This window comes from Protomyctophum parallelum (genome assembly GCF_964188405.1).
Source record: "Protomyctophum parallelum genome assembly, chromosome: 1".
NCBI lineage: Eukaryota > Metazoa > Chordata > Actinopteri > Myctophiformes > Myctophidae > Protomyctophum > Protomyctophum parallelum.
Genome location: NC_139697.1, coordinates 108,372,528 through 108,386,705, shown reverse-complemented (window position 1 = coordinate 108,386,705; position 14,178 = coordinate 108,372,528). Strand labels below are relative to the sequence as shown.

Sequence of the window (14,178 nt, the reverse complement as noted above, 5' to 3'; positions counted from 1 at the left end):
GCGAGCTTGCGCAATGCATTATGGGGCAGATTTGCTTCGCTGTGTTTTTGTAGTGACCATCGGATGCTCCCTACAATTCCCGGTGCATTGTGGGATACTTCAGTCCACTACATTAGGGTACTAAAATGCTCACTACATATTCGGACACTATAACAAAATGGCGGAACCCCAAAGTAGTGCACTATATGGGGCATAGGGAATGAATTCGAACCATAGACTGTAAAAAAGTATGGACAAAGCGTTCCCCGGGTCTAACATGGACGTAAAATGAAGCCTGTAATGCCTTGCACTGTAAGTCGCCATATTTCTAGATCCGTTTGGGCCCAGCTGGCCATTGGCTGGCTCCGTTTGGGCCCAGCTGGCCATTGGCTGGCCCAGACAACGAGGCGGGACTTCCCCCCCTTACTCTTTGTTGGTTTTTATTTTGACTGAACGGGGGGTGGCTCCCGTTCATAGACTGTAACGGTAGCCACGCCCCTCAGAACATACGCGACTTTATGGTCATTGTTTTTAAATAAATGGGACCATAATTTTCCAAAAATAATATTATGACATGAGAAATGAGACGTTAAACTAGTGACTGGAAGCAGAAAGTATTCATGACCATGTTTATTAAGGTAATACAGTCTAGGTGAAGTTGGGCCCAAATACATGGACTTCTATGGGGCTATGGGTTTTTCTGGGTCAAATAACAGCACCACAACAGGCCATTATATGAACTTTCAGGAAATCCCGATTTCCTTAGTGGCTTCACAAAATATCTGTCTGACTGCCCCCCTGATTCGAACGACTGGACCATTCAGCCTGGAGGAGACAGGGTGTAAAACATGGACTGGACCATTCAGCCTGGAGGAGACAGGGTGTAAAACATGGACTGGACCATTCAGCCTGGAGGAGACAGGGTGTAAAACATGGACTGGACCATTCAGCCTGGCAGAGACAGGGTGTAAAACATGGACTGGACCATTCAGCCTGGCAGAGACAGGGTGTAAAACATGGACTGGACCATTCAGCCTGGCAGAGACAACCATACATACATGTATTGTGTTGTATGTATTTATAGGAGGGTTGACATACTGTGAGTCAGGAGGTCCAGGTTCGTTACTGAAGTCAGGAACAAATCCTTTAGACCGGTCACTCTTCACAGACAGAAGGCTGGGAGTTGGAGACTCTGCTCTGTGGTGGACACTTCTGGAATCATAACAAAGATTATACAATTATCATTATTATGAATGAAAAAGTCACTGTTAAACGTTCTTAATCATTATGTCTCGTTCTACAAGCAGAGAGAAAACAACATCTTGGGTTTTGGGTTTCAGATAGTGAACACTGCAGCGCCACTCGGTGCCGAGCTATGAGCTTGTAGATCTGCTGTTTTTCAATAGCTAAAGCATAACATAATGCTAACACCAAAAGGGGTTCCCGCCCAAAATGGGTCAATGAAAATATGTTTGCAGGCATTTAGGCCTATTTGCAGGGCTTAAAGCAAAAACAATCCCAAGACTGAAACAGATTTTTTGCAAAAAGCTGCTTCCCCGTATTTTTTAGTTGCCATTTTTTAAGGCAAAGCGAGCAGGCCAGCAGTGGAAGACCTTAGGGGGCGGTTTGGGACATATTTAGGCAGGCAGTCATGTAGGTAGGAAGGTGCGAGACCATTGAGAGCTTTATAGACAAGTAAAATAATTTTAAAATCAATCCTAAAAACAACCGGAAGCCAGTGCATTGAAGCCAAAACTGGAGTAATATGTTCTCTCATCTTATTTCTAGTTAAAACTCTGGCTGCTGCATTTTGGACAAGTTGTAATCTGTCAGTTGTTTTCTTAGGCAGTCCTGAAAAAAGTGCATTGCAGTAATCAAGCCGAGAACAAACAAAGGCGTGGATTAGCGTTTTTGCATCGTCCAAGGACAAATAGGCTCTGATTCGTGCAATATTTCTAAGGTGAGAAATGAAGTCCTCCGGACTGAAATCAGTCCCCAGGACTAAGGAACTTTAAGCCCTGCCTAAATGTCTATGATAAAAAGGTTATTCTTTTAAAATAACATAGGCCTATGATTATTATCAATACATTAATATTATATCCATTATCCAGCAATATGAAAACAGTGCCCCACCTTGACAATATGAAAATATCAGCAGCATGATTGATTAACCACATGAACCCCCGCTAATCCTGGGGGGGGGGGATACGGCAAAGAATAGCCGATCTATAAGCAACGCGACGTCCGTGTTGTGAGCTTGTAGATCGGGTACTTTTGGTAAAGAATGACCAAAAGTAGCCGATCTACAAGCTCTGCTCACAATACGGACGTTTGGTGTTAACAGAAACAGCAGTCCAATAAATTACTATCTATAGGCCTACATAATGAAGTTTTAATGTATTTATCGCGATTCAATGAAATTATGTTAGATAACATATTTTTTTCATGGCAGGAATTAATGAATATTAATAAAACATATGTTCGGACACAATTAATGTGTCTCACATGCATGTATTTAGCCTACGTTTGTGATAAAGAATCTCGCAAATATATTCTACAGCAAGCAACTGATTCCTCTCCTAACGTCATGCGCTGGGCCTGGGTGATACAATGAATCAGATTAGTAATACTATTGCAAATTAATTGTTTTATTATAAATAAAATAAAACAATTGCAAATAAATGCACAGATCATTTGTCTCGAGATCTGTAGCTTCGAGATCCGCCAGGGAAGAAAAGAGAAGGAAAACCAACGTTTAAAAAGTACATTTGTGTTGATTTCTTTCGCTGGTTCAACTTCTGCCTCTTCTGAGTTGGAGCGCATGCATGCAGAAGCAGCGCACGTGCACAGACGCGTGCATGTGCGCTCAAGAGCGAGCTTGCGCAATGCATTATGGGGCAGATTTGCTTCGCTGTGTTTTTGTAGTGACCATCGGATGCTCCCTACAATTCCCGGTGCATTGTGGGATACTTCAGTCCACTACATTAGGGTGCTAAAATGCTCACTACATATTCGGACACTATAACAAAATGGCGGAACCCCAAAGTAGTGCACTATATGGGGCATAGGGAATGAATTCGAACCATAGACTGTAAAAAAGTATGGACAAAGCGTTCCCCGGGTCTAACATGGACGAAAAATGAAGCCTGTAATGCCTTGCACTGTAAGTCGCCATATTTCTAGATCCGTTTGGGCCCAGCTGGCCATTGGCTGGCTCCGTTTGGGCCCAGCTGGCCATTGGCTGGCTCCGTTTGGGCCCAGCTGGCCATTGGCTGGCCCAGACAACGAGGCGGGACTTCCCCCCCCTTACTCTTTGTTGGTTTTTATTTTGACTGAACGGGGGGTGGCTCCCGTTCATAGACTGTAACGGTAGCCACGCCCCTCAGAACATACGCGACTTTATGGTCATTGTTTTTAAATAAATGGGACCATAATTTTCCAAAAATAATATTATGACATGAGAAATGAGACGTTAAACTAGTGACTGGAAGCAGAAAGTATTCATGACCATGTTTATTAAGGTAATACAGTCTAGGTGAAGTTGGGCCCAAATACATGGACTTCTATGGGGCTATGGGTTTTTCTGGGTCAAATAACAGCACCACAACAGGCCATTATATGAACTTTCAGGAAATCCCGATTTCCTTAGTGGCTTCACAAAATATCTGTCTGACTGCCCCCCTGATTCGAACGACTGGACCATTCAGCCTGGAGGAGACAGGGTGTAAAACATGGACTGGACCATTCAGCCTGGCAGAGACAGGGTGTAAAACATGGACTGGACCATTCAGCCTGGCAGAGACAGGGTGTAAAACATGGACTGGACCATTCAGCCTGGCAGAGACAGGGTGTAAAACATGGACTGGACCATTCAGCCTGGCAGAGACAGGGTGTAAAACATGGACTGGACCATTCAGCCTGGCAGAGACAACCATACATACATGTATTGTGTTGTATGTATTTATAGGAGGGTTGACATACTGTGAGTCAGGAGGTCCAGGTTCGTTACTGAAGTCAGGAACAAATCCTTTAGACCGGTCACTCTTCACAGACAGAAGGCTGGGAGTTGGAGACTCTGCTCTGTGGTAGACACTTCTGGAATCATAACAAAGATTATACAATTATCATTATTATGAATGAAAAAGTCACTGTTAAACGTTCTTAATCATTATGTCTCGTTCTACAAGCAGAGAGAAAACAACATCTTGGGTTTTGGGTTTCAGATAGTGAACACTGCAGCGCCACTCGGTGCCGAGCTATGAGCTTGTAGATCTGCTGTTTTTCAATAGCTAAAGCATAACATAATGCTAACACCAAAAGGGGTTCCCGCCCAAAATGGGTCAATGAAAATATGTTTGCAGGCATTTAGGCCTATTTGCAGGGCTTAAAGCAAAAACAATCCCAAGACTGAAACAGATTTTTTGCAAAAAGCTGCTTCCCCGTATTTTTTAGTTGCCATTTTTTAAGGCAAAGCGAGCAGGCCAGCAGTGGAAGACCTTAGGGGGCGGTTTGGGACATATTTAGGCAGGCAGTCATGTAGGTAGGAAGGTGCGAGACCATTGAGAGCTTTATAGACAAGTAAAATAATTTTAAAATCAATCCTAAAAACAACCGGAAGCCAGTGCATTGAAGCCAAAACTGGAGTAATATGTTCTCTCATCTTATTTCTAGTTAAAACTCTGGCTGCTGCATTTTGGACAAGTTGTAATCTGTCAGTTGTTTTCTTAGGCAGTCCTGAAAAAAGTGCATTGCAGTAATCAAGCCGAGAACAAACAAAGGCGTGGATTAGCGTTTTTGCATCGTCCAAGGACAAATAGGCTCTGATTCGTGCAATATTTCTAAGGTGAGAAATGAAGTCCTCCGGACTGAAATCAGTCCCCAGGACTAAGGAACTTTAAGCCCTGCCTAAATGTCTATGATAAAAAGGTTATTCTTTTAAAATAACATAGGCCTATGATTATTATCAATACATTAATATTATATCCATTATCCAGCAATATGAAAACAGTGCCCCACCTTGACAATATGAAAATATCAGCAGCATGATTGATTAACCACATGAACCCCCGCTAATCCTGGGGGGGGGGGATACGGCAAAGAATAGCCGATCTATAAGCAACGCGACGTCCGTGTTGTGAGCTTGTAGATCGGGTACTTTTGGTAAAGAATGACCAAAAGTAGCCGATCTACAAGCTCTGCTCACAATACGGACGTTTGGTGTTAACAGAAACAGCAGTCCAATAAATTACTATCTATAGGCCTACATAATGAAGTTTTAATGTATTTATCGCGATTCAATGAAATTATGTTAGATAACATATTTTTTTCATGGCAGGAATTAATGAATATTAATAAAACATATGTTCGGACACAATTAATGTGTCTCACATGCATGTATTTAGCCTACGTTTGTGATAAAGAATCTCGCAAATATATTCTACAGCAAGCAACTGATTCCTCTCCTAACGTCATGCGCTGGGCCTGGGTGATACAATGAATCAGATTAGTAATACTATTGCAAATTAATTGTTTTATTATAAATAAAATAAAACAATTGCAAATAAATGCACAGATCATTTGTCTCGAGATCTGTAGCTTCGAGATCCGCCAGGGAAGAAAAGAGAAGGAAAACCAACGTTTAAAAAGTACATTTGTGTTGATTTCTTTCGCTGGTTCAACTTCTGCCTCTTCTGAGTTGGAGCGCATGCATGCAGAAGCAGCGCACGTGCACAGACGCGTGCATGTGCGCTCAAGAGCGAGCTTGCGCAATGCATTATGGGGCAGATTTGCTTCGCTGTGTTTTTGTAGTGACCATCGGATGCTCCCTACAATTCCCGGTGCATTGTGGGATACTTCAGTCCACTACATTAGGGTGCTAAAATGCTCACTACATATTCGGACACTATAACAAAATGGCGGAACCCCAAAGTAGTGCACTATATGGGGCATAGGGAATGAATTCGAACCATAGACTGTAAAAAAGTATGGACAAAGCGTTCCCCGGGTCTAACATGGACGAAAAATGAAGCCTGTAATGCCTTGCACTGTAAGTCGCCATATTTCTAGATCCGTTTGGGCCCAGCTGGCCATTGGCTGGCTCCGTTTGGGCCCAGCTGGCCATTGGCTGGCCCAGACAACGAGGCGGGACTTCCCCCCCCTTACTCTTTGTTGGTTTTTATTTTGACTGAACGGGGGGTGGCTCCCGTTCATAGACTGTAACGGTAGCCACGCCCCTCAGAACATACGCGACTTTATGGTCATTGTTTTTAAATAAATGGGACCATAATTTTCCAAAAATAATATTATGACATGAGAAATGAGACGTTAAACTAGTGACTGGAAGCAGAAAGTATTCATGACCATGTTTATTAAGGTAATACAGTCTAGGTGAAGTTGGGCCCAAATACATGGACTTCTATGGGGCTATGGGTTTTTCTGGGTCAAATAACAGCACCACAACAGGCCATTATATGAACTTTCAGGAAATCCCGATTTCCTTAGTGGCTTCACAAAATATCTGTCTGACTGCCCCCCTGATTCGAACGACTGGACCATTCAGCCTGGAGGAGACAGGGTGTAAAACATGGACTGGACCATTCAGCCTGGCAGAGACAGGGTGTAAAACATGGACTGGACCATTCAGCCTGGCAGAGACAGGGTGTAAAACATGGACTGGACCATTCAGCCTGGCAGAGACAGGGTGTAAAACATGGACTGGACCATTCAGCCTGGCAGAGACAACCATACATACATGTATTGTGTTGTATGTATTTATAGGAGGGTTGACATACTGTGAGTCAGGAGGTCCAGGTTCGTTACTGAAGTCAGGAACAAATCCTTTAGACCGGTCACTCTTCACAGACAGAAGGCTGGGAGTTGGAGACTCTGCTCTGTGGTAGACACTTCTGGAATCATAACAAAGATTATACAATTATCATTATTATGAATGAAAAAGTCACTGTTAAACGTTCTTAATCATTATGTCTCGTTCTACAAGCGGAGAGAAAACAACATCTTGGGTTTTGGGTTTCAGATAGTGAACACTGCAGCGCCACTCGGTGGCGCGCTATGAGCTTGTAGATCTGCTGTTTTTCAATAGCTAAAGCATAACATAATGCTAACACCAAAAGGGGTTCCCGCCCAAAATGGGTCAATGAAAATATGTTTGCAGGCATTTAGGCCTATTTGCAGGGCTTAAAGCAAAAACAATCCCAAGACTGAAACAGATTTTTTGCAAAAAGCTGCTTCCCCGTATTTTTTAGTTGCCATTTTTTAAGGCAAAGCGAGCAGGCCAGCAGTGGAAGACCTTAGGGGGCGGTTTGGGACATATTTAGGCAGGCAGTCATGTAGGTAGGAAGGTGCGAGACCATTGAGAGCTTTATAGACAAGTAAAATAATTTTAAAATCAATCCTAAAAACAACCGGAAGCCAGTGCATTGAAGCCAAAACTGGAGTAATATGTTCTCTCATCTTATTTCTAGTTAAAACTCTGGCTGCTGCATTTTGGACAAGTTGTAATCTGTCAGTTGTTTTCTTAGGCAGTCCTGAAAAAAGTGCATTGCAGTAATCAAGCCGAGAAAAAACAAAGGCGTGGATTAGCGTTTTTGCATCGTCCAAGGACAAATAGGCTCTGATTCGTGCAATATTTCTAAGGTGAGAAATGAAGTCCTCCGGACTGAAATCAGTCCCCAGGACTAAGGAACTTTAAGCCCTGCCTAAATGTCTATGATAAAAAGGTTATTCTTTTAAAATAACATAGGCCTATGATTATTATCAATACATTAATATTATATCCATTATCCAGCAATATGAAAACAGTGCACCACCTTGACAATATGAAAATATCAGCAGCATGATTGATTAACCACATGAACCCCCGCTAATCCTGGGGGGGGGGGATACGGCAAAGAATAGCCGATCTATAAGCAACGCGACGTCCGTGTTGTGAGCTTGTAGATCGGGTACTTTTGGTAAAGAATGACCAAAAGTAGCCGATCTACAAGCTCTGCTCACAATACGGACGTTTGGTGTTAACAGAAACAGCAGTCCAATAAATTACTATCTATAGGCCTACATAAAGAAGTTTTAATGTATTTATCGCGATTCAATGAAATAATGTTAGATAACATATTTTTTTCATGGCAGGAATTAATGAATGTTAATAAAACATATGTTCGGACACAATTAATGTGTCTCACATGCATGTATTTAGCCTACGTTTGTGATAAAGAATCTCACAAATATATTCTACAGCAAGCAACTGATTCCTCTCCTAACGTCATGCGCTGGGCCTGGGTGATACAATGAATCAGATTAGTAATACTATTGCAAATTAATTGTTTTATTATAAATAAAATAAAACAATTGCAAATAAATGCACAGATCATTTGTCTCGAGATCTGTAGCTTCGAGATCCGCCAGGGAAGAAAAGAGAAGGAAAACAAACGTTTAAAAAGTACATTTGTGTTGATTTCTTTCGCTGGTTCAACTTCTGCCTCTTCTGAGTTGGAGCGCATGCATGCAGAAGCAGCGCACGTGCGCAGACGCGTGCATGTGCGCTCAAGAGCGAGCTTGCGCAATGCATTATGGGGCAGATTTGCTTCGCTGTGTTTTTGTAGTGACCATCGGATGCTCCCTACAATTCCCGGTGCATTGTGGGATACTTCAGTCCACTACATTAGGGTACTAAAATGCTCACTACATATTCGGACACTATAACAAAATGGCGGAACCCCAAAGTAGTGCACTATATGGGGCATAGGGAATGAATTCGAACCATAGACTGTAAAAAAGTATGGACAAAGCGTTCCCCGGGTCTAACATGGACGTAAAATGAAGCCTGTAATGCCTTGCACTGTAAGTCGCCATCTTCCTAGATCCGTTTGGGCCCAGCTGGCCATTTGCTGGCTCCGTTTGGGCCCAGCTGGCCATTGGCTGGCTCCGTTTGGGCCCAGCTGGCCATTGGCTGGCTCCGTTTGGGCCCAGCTGGCCATTGGCTGGCTCCGTTTGGGCCCAGCTGGCCATTGGCTGGCCCAGACAACGAGGCGGGACTTCCCCCCTTACTCTTCGTTGGTTTTTATTTTGACTGAACGGGGGGTGGCTCCCGTTCATAGACTGTAACGGTAGCCACGCCCCTCAGAACATACGCGACTTTATGGTCATTGTTTTTAAATAAATGGGACCATAATTTTCCAAAAAGAATATTATGACATGAGAAATTAGACTTTAAACTAGTGACTGGAAGCAGAAAGTATTCATGACCATGTTTATTAAGGTAATACAGTCTAGGTGAAGTTGGGCCCAAATACATGTATTTATAGGAGGGTTGACATACTGTGAATCAGGAGGTCCAGGTTCGTTACTGAAGTCAGGAACAAATCCTTTAGACCTGTCACTCTTCACAGACAGAAGGCTGGGAGTTGGAGAGTCTGCTCTGTGGTAGACACTTCTGGAATCATAACAAAGATTATACAATTATCATTATTATGAATGAAAAAGTCACTGTTAAACGTTCTTAATCATTATGTCTCGTTCTACAAGCAGAGAGAAAACAACATCTTGGGTTTTGGGTTTCAGCAAGTGAACACTACGAGCTTGTAGATCTGGTATTTTTCAATAGCTAAAGCGTAACATGATGCTAACACCAAAAGGGGTTCCCGCCCAAAATGGGTCAATGAAAATATGTTTGCAGGCATTTAGGCCTATTTGCAGGACTTAAAGCAGAAGAATCCCAAGACTGAAACAGATTTTTTGCAAATCTGCACTGATCTCATTAAATGACCCCTATAATAATAATAATAATAAAACTTTATTTGTATAGCACCTTTCATGACATGAAATGCAGCTCAAAGTGCTTTACAGAACAATGGAGAATAAAAGAAAAGCAAGGCAACGACATTAAAAAACAAGCAGTAATGCAATACAGTGAGGACATGAATAACAAAAAATAAAAGATCAATTAAAAGCAATGTTGTAGAAGTGGGTCTTGAGCTGAGCTTTAAAAATGTCTACAGAGGCTGCCTGACGAAGGTACAGTGGGAGCTTGTTCCATGCCGACGGCCCGTAGAAGCAAAAAGCTGCTTCCCCGTATTTTTTAGTTGCCATTTTTTAAGGCAAAGCGAGCAGGCCAGCAGTGGAAGACCTTAGGGGGCGGTTTGGGACATATTTAGGCAGGCAGTCATGTAGGTAGGAAGGTGCGAGACCATTGAGAGCTTTATAGACAAGTAAAATAATTTTAAAATCAATCCTAAAAACAACCGGAAGCCAGTGCATTGAAGCCAAAACTGGAGTAATATGTTCTCTCATCTTATTTCTAGTTAAAACTCTGGCTGCTGCATTTTGGACAAGTTGTAATCTGTCAGTTGTTTTCTTAGGCAGTCCTGAAAAAAGTGCATTGCAGTAATCAAGCCGAGAAAAAACAAAGGTGTGGATTAGCGTTTTTGCATCGTCCAAGGACAAATAGGCTCTGATTCGTGCAATATTTCTAAGGTGAGAAATGAAGTCCTCCGGACTGAAATCAGTCCCCAGGACTAAGGAACTTTAAGCCCTGCCTAAATGTCTATGATAAAAAGGTTATTCTTTTAAAATAACATAGGCCTATGATTATTATCAATACATTAATATTATATCCATTATCCAGCAATATGAAAACAGTGCACCACCTTGACAATATGAAAATATCAGCAGCATGATTGATTAACCACATGAACCCCCGCTAATCCTGGGGGGGGGGATACGGCAAAGAATAGCCGATCTATAAGCAACGCGACGTCCGTGTTGTGAGCTTGTAGATCGGGTACTTTTGGTAAAGAATGACCAAAAGTAGCCGATCTACAAGCTCTGCTCACAATACGGACGTTTGGTGTTAACAGAAACAGCAGTCCAATAAATTACTATCTATAGGCCTACATAATGAAGTTTTTATGTATTTATCGCGATTCAATGAAATAATGTTAGATAACATATTTTTTTCATGGCAGGAATTAATGAATGTTAATAAAACATATGTTCGGACACAATTAATGTGTCTCACATGCATGTATTTAGTCTACGTTTGTGATAAAGAATCTCGCAAATATATTCTACAGCAAGCAACTGATTCCTCTCCTAACGTCATGCGCTGGGCCTGGGTGATACAATGAATCAGATTAGTAATACTATTGCAAATTAATTGTTTTATTATAAATAAAATAGAACAATTGCAAATAAATGCACATATCATTTGTCTCGAGATCTGTAGCTTTGAGATCCGCCAGGGAAGAAAAGAGAAGGAAAACCAACGTTTAAAAAGTACATTTGTGTTGATTTCTTTCGCTGGTTCAACTTCTGCCTCTTCTGAGTTGGAGCGCATGCATGCAGAAGCAGCGCACGTGCACAGACGCGTGCATGTGCGCTCAAGAGCGAGCTTGCGCAATGCATTATGGGGCAGATTTGCTTCGCTGTGTTTTTGTAGTGACCATCGGATGCTCCCTACAATTCCCGGTGCATTGTGGGATACTTCAGTCCACTACATTAGGGTGCTAAAATGCTCACTACATATTCGGACACTATAACAAAATGGCGGAACCCCAAAGTAGTGCACTATATGGGGCATAGGGAATGAATTCGAACCATAGACTGTAAAAAAGTATGGACAAAGCGTTCCCCGGGTCTAACATGGACGTAAAATGAAGCCTGTAATGCCTTGCACTGTAAGTCGCCATATTTCTAGATCCGTTTGGGCCCAGCTGGCCATTGGCTGGCTCCGTTTGGGCCCAGCTGGCCATTGGCTGGCCCAGACAACGAGGCGGGACTTCCCCCCCCTTACTCTTTGTTGGTTTTTATTTTGACTGAACGGGGGGTGGCTCCCGTTCATAGACTGTAACGGTAGCCACGCCCCTCAGAACATACGCGACTTTATGGTCATTGTTTTTAAATAAATGGGACCATAATTTTCCAAAAATAATATTATGACATGAGAAATGAGACGTTAAACTAGTGACTGGAAGCAGAAAGTATTCATGACCATGTTTATTAAGGTAATACAGTCTAGGTGAAGTTGGGCCCAAATACATGGACTTCTATGGGGCTATGGGTTTTTCTGGGTCAAATAACAGCACCACAACAGGCCATTATATGAACTTTCAGGAAATCCCGATTTCCTTAGTGGCTTCACAAAATATCTGTCTGACTGCCCCCCTGATTCGAACGACTGGACCATTCAGCCTGGAGGAGACAGGGTGTAAAACATGGACTGGACCATTCAGCCTGGCAGAGACAGGGTGTAAAACATGGACTGGACCATTCAGCCTGGCAGAGACAGGGTGTAAAACATGGACTGGACCATTCAGCCTGGCAGAGACAGGGTGTAAAACATGGACTGGACCATTCAGCCTGGCAGAGACAACCATACATACATGTATTGTGTTGTATGTATTTATAGGAGGGTTGACATACTGTGAGTCAGGAGGTCCAGGTTCGTTACTGAAGTCAGGAACAAATCCTTTAGACCGGTCACTCTTCACAGACAGAAGGCTGGGAGTTGGAGACTCTGCTCTGTGGTAGACACTTCTGGAATCATAACAAAGATTATACAATTATCATTATTATGAATGAAAAAGTCACTGTTAAACGTTCTTAATCATTATGTCTCGTTCTACAAGCGGAGAGAAAACAACATCTTGGGTTTTGGGTTTCAGATAGTGAACACTGCAGCGCCACTCGGTGCCGAGCTATGAGCTTGTAGATCTGCTGTTTTTCAATAGCTAAAGCATAACATAATGCTAACACCAAAAGGGGTTCCCGCCCAAAATGGGTCAATGAAAATATGTTTGCAGGCATTTAGGCCTATTTGCAGGGCTTAAAGCAAAAACAATCCCAAGACTGAAACAGATTTTTTGCAAAAAGCTGCTTCCCCGTATTTTTTAGTTGCCATTTTTTAAGGCAAAGCGAGCAGGCCAGCAGTGGAAGACCTTAGGGGGCGGTTTGGGACATATTTAGGCAGGCAGTCATGTAGGTAGGAAGGTGCGAGACCATTGAGAGCTTTATAGACAAGTAAAATAATTTTAAAATCAATCCTAAAAACAACCGGAAGCCAGTGCATTGAAGCCAAAACTGGAGTAATATGTTCTCTCATCTTATTTCTAGTTAAAACTCTGGCTGCTGCATTTTGGACAAGTTGTAATCTGTCAGTTGTTTTCTTAGGCAGTCCTGAAAAAAGTGCATTGCAGTAATCAAGCCGAGAACAAACAAAGGCGTGGATTAGCGTTTTTGCATCGTCCAAGGACAAATAGGCTCTGATTCGTGCAATATTTCTAAGGTGAGAAATGAAGTCCTCCGGACTGAAATCAGTCCCCAGGACTAAGGAACTTTAAGCCCTGCCTAAATGTCTATGATAAAAAGGTTATTCTTTTAAAATAACATAGGCCTATGATTATTATCAATACATTAATATTATATCCATTATCCAGCAATATGAAAACAGTGCCCCACCTTGACAATATGAAAATATCAGCAGCATGATTGATTAACCACATGAACCCCCGCTAATCCTGGGGGGGGGGGATACGGCAAAGAATAGCCGATCCATAAGCAACACGACGTCCGTGTTGTGAGCTTGTAGATCGGGTACTTTTGGTAAAGAATGACCAAAAGTAGCCGATCTACAAGCTCTGCTCACAATACGGACGTTTGGTGTTAACAGAAACAGCAGTCCAATAAATTACTATCTATAGGCCTACATAATGAAGTTTTAATGTATTTATCGCGATTCAATGAAATTATGTTAGATAACATATTTTTTTCATGGCAGGAATTAATGAATATTAATAAAACATATGTTCGGACACAATTAATGTGTCTCACATGCATGTATTTAGCCTACGTTTGTGATAAAGAATCTCGCAAATATATTCTACAGCAAGCAACTGATTCCTCTCCTAACGTCATGCGCTGGGCCTGGGTGATACAATGAATCAGATTAGTAATACTATTGCAAATGAATTGTTTTATTATAAATAAAATAAAACAATTGCAAATAAATGCACAGATCATTTGTCTCGAGATCTGTAGCTTCGAGATCCGCCAGGGAAGAAAAGAGAAGGAAAACAAACGTTTAAAAAGTACATTTGTGTTGATTTATTTCGCTGGTTCAACTTCTGCCTCTTCTGAGTTGGAGCGCATGCATGCAGAAGCAGCGCACGTGCACAGACGCGTGCATGT

At 42.1% G+C, this 14,178-nt stretch overlaps 2 protein-coding genes across 3 annotated transcripts in view; both read right to left on the bottom strand.

The window, feature by feature from the left end:
* LOC310865820 (tripartite motif-containing protein 16-like) overlaps window positions 1–14,178 on the bottom strand; it is a 162,997-nt gene that overhangs the window by 48,279 nt on the left and 100,540 nt on the right. The gene's annotated exons all lie outside the window — the stretch shown is intronic.
* Window positions 1–14,178, bottom strand: part of LOC310871996 (NACHT, LRR and PYD domains-containing protein 3-like) — a gene marked incomplete at its 3' end in the record, with an annotated part of 75,569 nt that overhangs the window by 48,006 nt on the left and 13,385 nt on the right. Inside the window, exons 5-8 of the mRNA XM_083783645.1 lie at window positions 12,415–12,528; window positions 6,771–6,884; window positions 3,961–4,074; window positions 1,078–1,191 (exon numbers count right to left, since the gene is read on the bottom strand). Of these exons, the coding sequence (XP_083639771.1) occupies window positions 1,078–1,191; window positions 3,961–4,074; window positions 6,771–6,884; window positions 12,415–12,528 (456 nt within the window). The remainder of the gene's footprint in view (window positions 1–1,077; window positions 1,192–3,960; window positions 4,075–6,770; window positions 6,885–12,414; window positions 12,529–14,178) is intronic.